The sequence below is a fragment of the Mytilus californianus genome, unplaced genomic scaffold (genome assembly GCF_021869535.1).
Source record: "Mytilus californianus isolate M0D057914Y unplaced genomic scaffold, xbMytCali1.0.p SCAF_3, whole genome shotgun sequence".
Taxonomy (NCBI): Eukaryota; Metazoa; Mollusca; class Bivalvia; order Mytilida; family Mytilidae; genus Mytilus; species Mytilus californianus.
Window position 1 is genome coordinate 66,332,065 of NW_026262679.1, and position 11,928 is coordinate 66,343,992.

Here is an 11,928-nt window from a genome sequence, read left to right on the forward strand (position 1 = left end):
AGATTTTGTTACTTACAATTTCTTTACCAAAATCTTCACTGTCTTGTTTCTGATTCCCCTATAGGTTGATATTGGTCACTTTCTCCAGATTCCAACATGATATATTTATTTAACAAGTGAATTCATATGGCATTTCTCCCTAACACTAAGTATGTAATTAAAATATATAAAATTTACAATTTGAAGACTTAACTTTCAACTAAAATTAAATTATACTATATTTGAAATTATAACATTTTGAACCCCCTATTGCATTTATTCAAACTTTATCTCAATTATTAATATTTTCCATGTTGAAAGCATTGTCGTAGTTGAAAATGGATATATGAATTTATAGGGTTAAATGAAGTTGCAACAAATTCTAGATATAAACAACTGTATTTTCATGGTAAGTATATTTATCCAAATTCATATAAAATAAATCCATGTACATACACTTAATCTTTAGCAGTTGTTTCATTTAATTATAAGTTAACCAATTCAAAGTTTATATGTGATAAACTATATACTTATAATTCATTGTCATAACAAAAATCCACACTATTTGTTTAAAAAAATATGAACATGCTTCAAACAATTGAACTTCTGATTATACTAATTCTAATGACCTGATATTCCATTTCTTGTGGTGTAAGATTTACACTGTGATGTGGCCTTTCCTCTTCTGGACCCTAAAATGATAGAATTTGAGATATTTTGTGATATGAACAAGTGTGAATAACAATTCCTCAAAAGGCTAATTAGTGAAATAATTATAGTTTTAATGGCCTGGGACTTTTGTTTAGACATGGCATAAGATATAAATTTCTAATAAGTTGTGTTAAATTAACCAAAACAATAATTAAATCAGTTTTAACCTCATCTCCACAACATATTACAGAAACATTGACCTATTTCATCATTACTTATTTGAAAAAAAAATGAAGGAATTACTGTGGATTCATTTATTGTTGTGGGTACAAATTTTTGTGTATTCAGGAAAAATTTAATTTTTTGGTGGAAATAGTTTCACAAAAGTCTGCATACAAGCCTACAGAAAATTTGTACTTTGTTGAACATTTAAATTCCTGGTTCACCTGTACCCACAACATCAATGAAAATTGATATTCCATGAATCATGATGAATCCACAGAAGTCATGATGTATGATCTATTCTGGTGACACTGCATTTAAGTGTCATTTCATTTCTAGGTACTACCTATTAAATTTGAATTTACAGGTAGAAACTTGTTACAAATTATACTCACATCATCTTCAAACTCATTTGAGTAAAAAGGTATTGAAATGCTGCTTGTGAGGTTTCCACTTGTACTCAGCTTTAGGGAACCTGTCATGATTGTGTTGAAACTTGATTTTACCTAAAACAATTGTTATATTTGTTATTTCAAATGTATTGATAAAAACATTAATTAAAGCTCATTCTCTTACAATGAATTCATTTGATTTTTTTTTGGAATTTATGCATTTGATTATTTTTTTTTCTTTCTAAAGCCAGAACTTAAATGTTCAGTGAATGTATTAGTTTTGTTTCTAGTTTATGTGTCTAAAGCAAACTTTTTTTCTTATTCATGTAGTACATTGTATCTTGATCCTTTATTGTTGCGGGTAAGCTTTGAGGTAATTGGAGTAAAATTGCAGCCATCACTGAAAACCATACAGGGACTTGAAGACATCTTGTATTTGTTTGTCCCTTTGAATCATGTATATATGTTGTAAAATGAACAGCATCAAGAACCTCTCATCTTGAACCCCACAAATGCTTCAACCTTGTTGGTACTTTCATTCAACAGGTCTGTTTTTTATAAACTCTTTCATGAGCTATTTCAAAAATTGATTTTTTTGTTGTCATAATAAAACTGCCCAGGAACAAATTAAGCAAAACCCTAGGTGAAAGTCACCTAAGTCAAGCTGTTTTACCTAAGCAGTTTTCATTTCAACAAGTATATAATGAGAATTTTTAAAAGATCTTGATAAAATTAAATTACACTGACCATTTGACAAAAAATTATATGGAGGAGGAACAATCACTTTCTTCTTAATTTCAATAGACACATTGCTATATTTTGCTGGACTAAATTATTCAGATTGTATATTTTATGTTTTGTACGACTTTTCCAGTAGTTCTGTATTGGAAGAAGTTTGTAAATATTCAAAATGTATGAACGACTTTCAAGCTTTTTTTTCTCCAGCAAAGCACTATTCTGAGGATGGCTGCATCACAACTAAGGAATATCTAGGTTCTCTAAAAAGAGACCCTTACTAGCATGAGTAAAACACAAAACCAATAGTTTTATATATCAGATTTCATGCAACCAACACAATTCTGAGTGTGATATTTTCATGCAGTCACACTATGATACACAGAAACATGAAAATGAAAATGAAAATGTAGTGTTATCTTATTGAAAGATCATATGGATGACCTTTCTACTTTCTGTAATCCTTCTAGCGTGCAACAAAACTTACTGTTGGTGAAATCTACAGAAATATGGATTCCAATAAAAGTTTGAACTTCAAATTATTAATAATTTCAAAATATTAGACAACTCCATTAAAGAAATGTGGGAGTATTTAATCTGTTGGCCAACAGATCACAAATTATCATAGATATTTACTGAAAAAAGCAAAAATTTTGTTGCATCTGAATTTTCATTTCAAATTAATAAAAAAAAAAAAAAAAAAAAATAGAATTTTGTTGATTTTCACATTGTTTGGGACATGCAAAAATATAGTGTGCATTGATAACTAGCTAAATAATTAACCATATATAGCATTTTTCTCTATGATTTAATATTCATTTGGTTCTTTGATGTACATGATATTTCCCACTCACAAATATGTGTCAATTAATAAAACCATGAATTTTTTGAAAAAAATTAAATTCATGCTATCTTTAGTCCTTAAAATCTGCTTGAAGATTCATAATATATGAAAGACTGTACAATCTCGACTTTGCTCATATCTATTAATGTTCCTCACAAAAATCACATGACTTAATCTTATAATAACTTATTTTTTTTCTGGTAAAATAAGGCCCTTCGTACAACTTATTGCTCACTATTTTATATACGTCCTGAATCATCCAACAGTATAACACACATTTCAAGACCTTTTGTTTCTTTAAATTCAAATTGTATATGGTGAACCAACACCTAGAGTGGTGATTTTGCAGTAGGGTAATAAATTATTGAATACCTATAGGTATTTACAATTGTCTTTGAAAAAGTCAGAAATAATCGATATTAAAGTACAAGTGTTGTTGTCGTTAATATCAATTATCTAAATTCAAATGATGAAATATTATGTCAGATGGAACATTGCATTTTTTAACTATGCATGTATATTAAGAAAACAAGTATTGGCATTGCTGTTTTTGTATTCTGTTGATATGTACCGGCTGACTAGTTCCTGTTGATCCTCTTAGAGTCGCTAGTTGTCCATCCAATGATCTCATCGGTTCTAGTCCACCATGCATTGATGGTGTACCCATACTCTTTTCTGCCTTTAATGGGCCAAGTTGTAACTGAAATGGTGAATAGAAAATAACTATGTGTGTCAGTTCAACATAAATGCCCCATTTTCAACAATGAGAATGGGGGAAAAAACATTAGATAACAATAGTAAATTAACTGGAAAAAGACTATAACTCAATCTGAATATCATCAAATAAACATCAGAAATTAACACCCCTAGCAGACAAAAAAGTGTTGAAAAAGTTGTTTTTCATGAATTGTTTAAAGAACAAAGTCTAAATTCTATCAATAGTAGGTCATATAGATCAAGACATGAACCGGATTTGTAACTTATCATTTTAACTATATAACAAAAATAGACAAGGCCAAAAAAAGGATTAAATTTTTAATGAAAAAGTATGTCAACTGTAACAAAACTAAAACTCAATCTGCATTTCATTACTTTGCATCTACATACCCAAATACAGAGCAATAAAAGGAGTATAGACAACAATTATTTGTTAGAATGAGGGAATGATAGCAGGACGAAGATAAATCTTGATGACCTCAACACTTTCAGAAAACAAACAGCAGACAAGAAGCTATCGACTGCCACTTGTAGATCAAGTAATTTTTCAAAATCTTGCATTTCATTTTGGGTTTTACTCTATTTATTTGCCCATCAATGTGTCAATGAATTTATTCCTTTCTTTTTTGTTTGTCATAATGAGAAATTTCTGTTCCTAGATTTGTACTTCATTTAACAGAATGATAAGTTATACATAATTTTTAATGTCTCTGAACAGGAAAATGTATGAATGCAAACAAACATTTTTCACACATACCACAAGAGAAAGGAATCAAAAGTACATGACATACCTTGAGGTTTTCCTGGTTTCTCTTTCTTTTTCTTTCCATCATCCTTTCCAGCTTTTCCTTTCTTTCCTTATAAAAGAAAGATAATCTAATTAAAATGAGACAGATAAAAAACTCAATAAATAACTGTTTTTAATTTTTTTTCCTGCAAATATCATTGAAGAGGCCCCTCACGGGGTGTCCAAGTAATCACATAATCACAATTTTTTTGCCAATATAATCACATAATTATTAATCATTTTTTTAAACAAGATAATTAAATAATCAAAAATACAGTCCTAGATTATCAAATAATCAAATAATCATGAAATATTTGGTCTGGTAATCAAATAATCACTATAAAAACGGCCATGTAATCACATAATCAAAAACACAACGAGGAGGCTCATTGAAATATTACTTTAATTTCCATTAAAACCCTATCAAATATATAAACATTTAATACCAATATTTCTATACATGTTCCCTTCAAAGTAGACCTAAGGCCACTTTACATATATTTCTATACATGTTCCCTTCAAAGAAGACCTAAGGCCACTTTACCAATATTTCTATACATGTTCCCTTCAAAGTAGACCTAAGGCCACTTTACCAATATTTCTATACATGTTCCCTTCAAAGTAGACCTAAGGCCACTTTACCAATATTTTTATACATGTTCCCTTCAAAGTAGACCTGAGGCCACTTTACCAATATTTCTATACATGTTCCCCTCATAGTAGACCTAAGGTTACTTTACCAATATTTCTATACATGTTCCCCTCGAAGAAGACCTAAGGCCACTTTACCAATATTTCTATACATGTTCCCCTCAAAGTAGACCTAAGGCCACTTTACTAATAATTCTATACATGTTCCCCTCAAAGAAGACCTAAGGCCACTTTACCAATATTTCTATACATGTTCCCCTCAAAGTAGACCTAAGGTTACTTTACCAATATTTCTATACATGTTCCCCTCAAAGAAGACCTAATCAGGCCACTTTACCAATATTTTTGACTACTTTATAGCAGTTAATGAATTTTGATTAATCTTTTAAACTGTGAATATATCTAGATAAATTTCATTATAATTCTTTGTGAAAACTGTCAATGTTTTATCTGCATTAGTTGTCAATTTAAATAACTCCTATACGAGACTTAGGGAAATTAAAAAAAAGCATACACCAGCTGTGCCTTTTCTTGAGACACCAGTCACATTACAGAGTTACATTTTACATGGTGCCTATCTAATATAATATTTCACAGGATGAATCTAAAAAAGGTTCTATACAAATATAGGCTGCTTTGGCTCTTCAGGATCAAATATAAACATTGACAAAATATCATGCAGGCATGACCTATTAGTAGAATGGTAATTAATACACTTTCCTGAAAAATTGACATATGTTTTGCAGGGAAATTTTACAGGAAGATGTGTTTTCTCCATAAAAAAGGAAAAGCTGGGGGGGGGGGGGCTCCACTTGGTCCTCTACTTCTAGGTGGACCTGAACAAATAAAAAATATTATATAATAACTTATGATAACTATGACATGCAGTGCATGTAATGACAAAGTGTGTGTCAAAAAAGAAGACAAAATAACTGATTTTTTTAATTTAAACAGAAATGATCTTTTTACATGGATCATGAGTAATGAAGATAGCAGTTTTTTTATCTATTTTATGTGTATACCTTGATAAAGGCCTGCAACTTAGAAAATCAGAAAATTAGTTAAATACTCTAATAGATAGCAAAATTATCTCCCCTTGACCACTGACCCTTTCCTCATGCATTTGAACTATTATTTCATGTTTCTTTAATCACTCTGTAATGTTTATGTCATGTTATTATTAATGTTATGCTCTTAATGGGCCCTTTAATTTGGAAATAAAAGTATTGTATTGTATTGTATTGTATTGTATTATTTTGTAAAGAATGATAAAATAAAATTGGCTTAAACTTGACAATGTTTCTTTTCTTTTATTTATAATCAAATGAAAACAAGGCTTTATAGCAATTTAGCAATTATATTTATATCTTTGTGTGTGTATATGTATGCATTTATAGAGACATAACAACATATTCCTTTTGATGGTATTTTATCCTCTATTCAATGGGACTGTAGCCACATGACAATTCTCGTCATATTCTTTCTTTTACTATACATAAGGATTGGGCTCCCATAAATATTTTTAATCTGCCACATTCTGTATGTGTTAGTCCTAAGCCAGGAGCCTGTTATTCAGTGATTGTCTTTTCTTGCTGTTTATCATGTTTTTCATTTATTGTTTCATAAATAAATCAGGCTGTTATTTTTCTCATTCAAATTGTTTTACATTTGTCGTTTCCCTCAGGGCCTTTCAACCTTGCTATGATGTATGGGTTTTGCACATTGTTGAATGCCATACGGTGACCTATAGTTGCTTACTTCTACGTCTTTTGGTCTCTAGATGATAGATGACTCATTGGCAATCACACCACATCTTCATATTTTTTAAAATAAAACTATTTGTTACCTGATCCTTTATTCATATTAAACTTCATTCTTTCTTCAATTACCATCTGTCTGTAGAATTCATCACAAGGATGATCCCATATACTGGTACCCAAAGCAAAGTTAAAGTAATATAGATCTCCATTTGTGTCTTGGCTGTAAAGAGATGTATATTCATGCATGCTTCATTGACGACGAGGGCTATTTTTTTAAGTACAAAGTTGGGTCATACAAATATATCATTTAATAAAAAATATTAATATCAAAATGGTTTTTATATCAACATGTTAAAAAAATATACAGTGGAAATCTCCAAAACCTGATACATATAGAATAATACATGGCAAAATCCGTATCGCATGCTGTATCACCAAGAGGAACCAATATCAGTCCCGAGGGCCGAAGGTCCCGAGGGCTGATATTGGTCGAGTGGTGATACAGTATGTGATACGGATTTTACCATGTATTATTCTGTTTATCATATATTTTAAAAGAATCAGATAGATTCATGGCATCCTATATCCTTTTTTTAAATCGTCTTTTCTTGTATTTTTCAAGCTTTATGATTTATAGATTTTTTTCCCCATTTGGCACCATATATCAATACATGTAGATGTAATTTGTTTATATAACACCACTTTAATATTTGTATTTATATTCAAAATAATTTGGATTTTGAAGTGAACAATTTGCTTTTTAAACTCTTGATTCAGGAAAAGTATCAATGCACATATTTGAATTTATTGCTAATTTTAATACAAATGCTTTAGATTAGTAATCTATAGATTCCTTACTGTTATTACCTCAGTTCGATGACGATTGCACAACCAAAGTTAACACACCTTCACATTCATGTACTTTTAAACAAACAAAAACTAGTGAAGAGAGAAAGGGTCTTTTAATCATTTTCCAAAATGAAAATTTCTAGTCTGAGTCAGTGTCATAAATGACCCATTTTTCTTGCAAGTGTTTTTCAGAAATTCTAACTAAATGATGTTACAATTCGTATCACCAGTAGGAAATACAGCAACTGGATGTCATGTGTAAAACTTTGACGTCATTCGATAATGACGTCACGCCCGGTATGCGATACAGGTTTAGCTATGCGATACGGGGTATGCGATACGGGGTATGCGATACAGGGTAGGTGATACAGACTGGAAAAAAGAACCTTTATTAGATATACAATATTGCTGTATTTTGTACTAAATATATGATAAAATTTTATCAACTACTTTGGATTCACATATTTTCGTGGATTACAGAAAAATAGTATTTTAGAGGATATTTGATTTTGTGGTTTTGCCAAGGTCTGCATACAAACCAATAGAAAATGTGAACTTTGTTGTACATTTACATTCCTGGTTTATCTGCGCCCAAGAAATCCAAAAATTGGCATCCCATGATTAATAATGAATCCACAGTAACATAGATGCAAGAATACATCTTTTTCCATTTTTGTAAAATAAATTTCTTTCATTTGTACATGGATACCAAATGGTTCATATAAATGCAAATATTTGCTTTTTTCTCGAGATTAATATCTTATCTTGCTTCAACTTCAATTTGTCATTAAGATAGATGATGCCACTAACCATGGTCTCCAGTGTTCAGGTTAATGGTGCGATAATTCCTTCTTTAGCGATCCACATCAGGTGACCTTCCTTATAGGGATCTACGCCAATTATCTGAGCATACTCAAATATCTCTGTAAAACACAAGAAAATTAACTTCAAATCATTAAGACTTTAATATATCATAAGTAGTATTCTACTGTCCATAGTAAGAACTCAATTGTATAAAAACGCACTTGCAGGGTAAAGGTCCAAAGCATTAGCTGTTTCATGGGCTTCTTAACTGAAAGACCCTTAAACTTTCGAATCTGAAGCCTTTTTTTGAATACATTATTAAATTACATACCAAAAATGTATTTATTGAGGACTTTTCTCTCAACAGTAACAGATAAGTACAAAATGTTTTACATGTACATACAAACTTTTTAAAAGATTTTTATTGTTTGTCTTAATGTTTGAGTGCTTGAATTCTTGAAGGAATTGGTATTTTTGCTGTTTGCTGTGGTGTCCGTTTTTTAGGGTAATTCCTGTCGTATTTTTTTTTATTAATTTGAATAATTGTATTGTCTCCCTCTGTTTTTCGTTATAAATCATGTAGTTGCTATGACCTGAGATATTCCTCAATCATTTTTATCGGTTTGACTGCAAGAATGCAAGCCATGGAAATGTCAGACAACTTCTGATACAATTTATATAATCTTTGACCAGGACACAGCCTCTTCAGAGACAGATTTTCCCTCAGGTGTCTGCTATTTGCCAGCCTTGCACCCATTCCAGCTTTAGATTCTTAAGTTTGGATTTTCCTGACATTGGTAGTTAATGATTGAAAAATCTATGGTAATTTGCAAAAAAATTTAAAAAGAATTTACACACCTTCATCTGTTGGCTTGTAATTTTCATCATAGTCCTCTTCCAGGACAAGCTGCTCTCCCATCATCATCTTTTTGGCAGATTTTAGTGTGGCCAGCCTTTAAATGAAAGAAGTAACAATCTCTGTGGGACCTACAAAGTAAAGAACCTTACCTTAATGAAGTTTAAGTGATTGAAAAGAAATTAATATAAAATTGTCAGTTGCATGGACATACTGGTCACTATAAGGCATGTTGGCATAGATGGGAGACCCTAGCAGATTAAGAAAAAGTCCCTTCTTATTATGACCATGAGGTAGAGTGAGCACTAAATAATGTGACCTTTTTTCTATTGTCGACAGATTCTTTCCAAAATACTGTTATGGGCATTTTACATCATTGAGTTTTTATTGCACTATTATCACAGGGCTGTTATAATATGATACATCTGTACATGCATTCATTTTAAACTAGTGACCTATATTAGAATTATAATGAGAAGGCATACAGGTACAATGTAAGGTGTTTTAAGCTTGCTATCAATTATGGCAATCATTCTTTGATAAAAAAAAATTATACTCCTATTGTTTATATATATATAAACTAAATAAACATGTTTAAGGACTCACTAACTTCCAGTTTCTTTAGCTCTACTAAGGTTTAAAATTAAACTTAAACACAATTTTCAAATTTCAATACATTAAATTTAAAAAAAAAAATTAATTATGGGAGGAGCATTTCTAAATTTCTCTGGATTAAATTTGCTACTAGTGAATATTTCCACACTAAACATTATCAGGACTATGATAAAATAAAAATATACATGCAAGGGGAGTAATTCTACATGCAATTATTTACTTGCATTTTGACCTACATGTTGTTTTTCTGGCTGTTTACAGTTACAAATTTTCTCCAGGAAAAATAAAGAAAACAACTAAATTCAGACATTTTTGTGAACTGTTGTCATTCATTAAAAGAAATCATGGATTTTGTGTATTAATATCCTCATATTTTCTCTATAGTTAATGAAAGTCCATTCAAGCTGAAAAAAATATATGTCCAACCCAGTTAAGATGACAGTCAGACAACCAAATGTTTGCAGTACACATCTTACTTTTTAAAAGGCTACAAAAATGATTAGAAAAGAGTCTTAAATTGTTATTCAACAGTTTGATTCTTAATCTATTTATCAGCTTTTCTCCCCATTATCAAATAATTTCCTGTAATTTTTTTTTATCCTTCTATGTACAATATAAATTATCTAATAACTCTTAATTATGAAAGAACCAGTTTTAATTTTTAAAATCTAATACATATATTCTCTATATATTACATATATGCATACAGATGGAGTATACACTTTAGTAAACATGCCTTTCTGATATTTTATGATTTTAATAAATAAAATTCAAGAACCATATTACAAATTTCGATACATACATGTGCAAGGTATAAAACAAAAAAGTTTTTTGTTTTTATTTTGCTGGTATGAATATTTTGGAACTTCAATAGAGAAAAGAACAAATTTGCCTGAATTTTATTTAACCAAGTTCTAAAGATAGCATTTGACATTTTTTTTAAATGGAGAACAATATCTATAAATAACATTTTTTATTCAGAAAATTAATTAACTAAATTCTAAAGGAGTGAACACATTGTTTTTAGAGAAAAGGCAGACATCATAAGATCCATAAAAATCAGAGATTACAGACTACAAGTTTTACAATATATTTGAAGATGAGCACATGAATATTATACTTCAAATCAAGGGAATTAAAACAAAACATACAGCCATAACAGTAATAAATAGAAAAGTTTCTTATATTTTGATATAGCTGAGGGCAAAAAATAGGATCAGAAGGTCAGTAAAACTTTTTTTTATTGGCAAACCTGGAAGTAGTCTTATCCAGTTGTCAAGTTGTTTTTGTCAGTCAGATATGTTTTATGTCAGTTTTACACAATACTTGTCAACAGTTTTTTGCATAAAGCTACAGTTGAACCGAAAAAACAGCACAATATCATGTTTTTCTTAGACTGTTAAGAAAGCTATATTTTGTGTTGTTGGTCCACAATTAATTTTGTCCAAGGTTTGGGGATGATTCTGCACCCAGAAACATATTTATCCGCACAACATTCTGTATGTACCTGTAATTCAGTGGTTGTCTTTTGCTGCTGTATATTATATTATCTTTTCGTTTCAAGTTTTGTACATGAATCAGGGCGTAAGTTTTATTGTTTGAATTGTTTTACTTTTGTCACTTCAAGACCTTTTGTAGCTTGATATGCAGTAAGGGTTATGTTCATTGTTGAAGGCTGTAGGTAACATCTACATGTAGTTGCTAACATCCACATCAATTGGACAGTTGAATTACTGTATTTAATTATTAAATTATTAAAAATCTATGGTTCACTTCAAATAAAAAATATACTTAACTTTAAATGTGATGCTGAATTCGAGTTCGTCCTTGGGGGCTCCTTCCTCTGAAAGAAAAACAAAAAGTATAAATTAGTTTAATATTGATAATACAAGTTTATGGGTCACTTCAAATAACAATATACTCAACTTAAAATGTGCTGCTGAATCCACATTTGTCCTGTGGGGTTCCTGCCTCTGTCAAAAAAACAAAAAGTATAAATTAGTTTAATATTGATGAGAGTCTATGGGTCACTTCAAATAAAATATACTTAACTTTTAATGTGCTTC

General features: G+C 30.2%; 1 protein-coding gene across 1 annotated transcript; it reads right to left on the reverse strand.

The window, feature by feature from the left end:
• Window positions 1-536: 536 nt before the first annotated feature.
• On the reverse strand, window positions 537-6,952 carry LOC127733177 (uncharacterized). Its single transcript, XM_052242528.1, has 5 exons — window positions 6,825-6,952; window positions 4,332-4,397; window positions 3,395-3,523; window positions 1,248-1,358; window positions 537-671 (listed from the first exon to the last, which is right to left on the reverse strand). The coding sequence occupies exons 2-5, from the start codon at window positions 4,371-4,373 to the stop codon at window positions 570-572; spliced, it is 384 nt and encodes a 127-aa protein (XP_052098488.1). The 5' UTR covers window positions 4,374-4,397; window positions 6,825-6,952; the 3' UTR covers window positions 537-569.
• Between the last annotated feature and the right edge of the window lie 4,976 nt (window positions 6,953-11,928).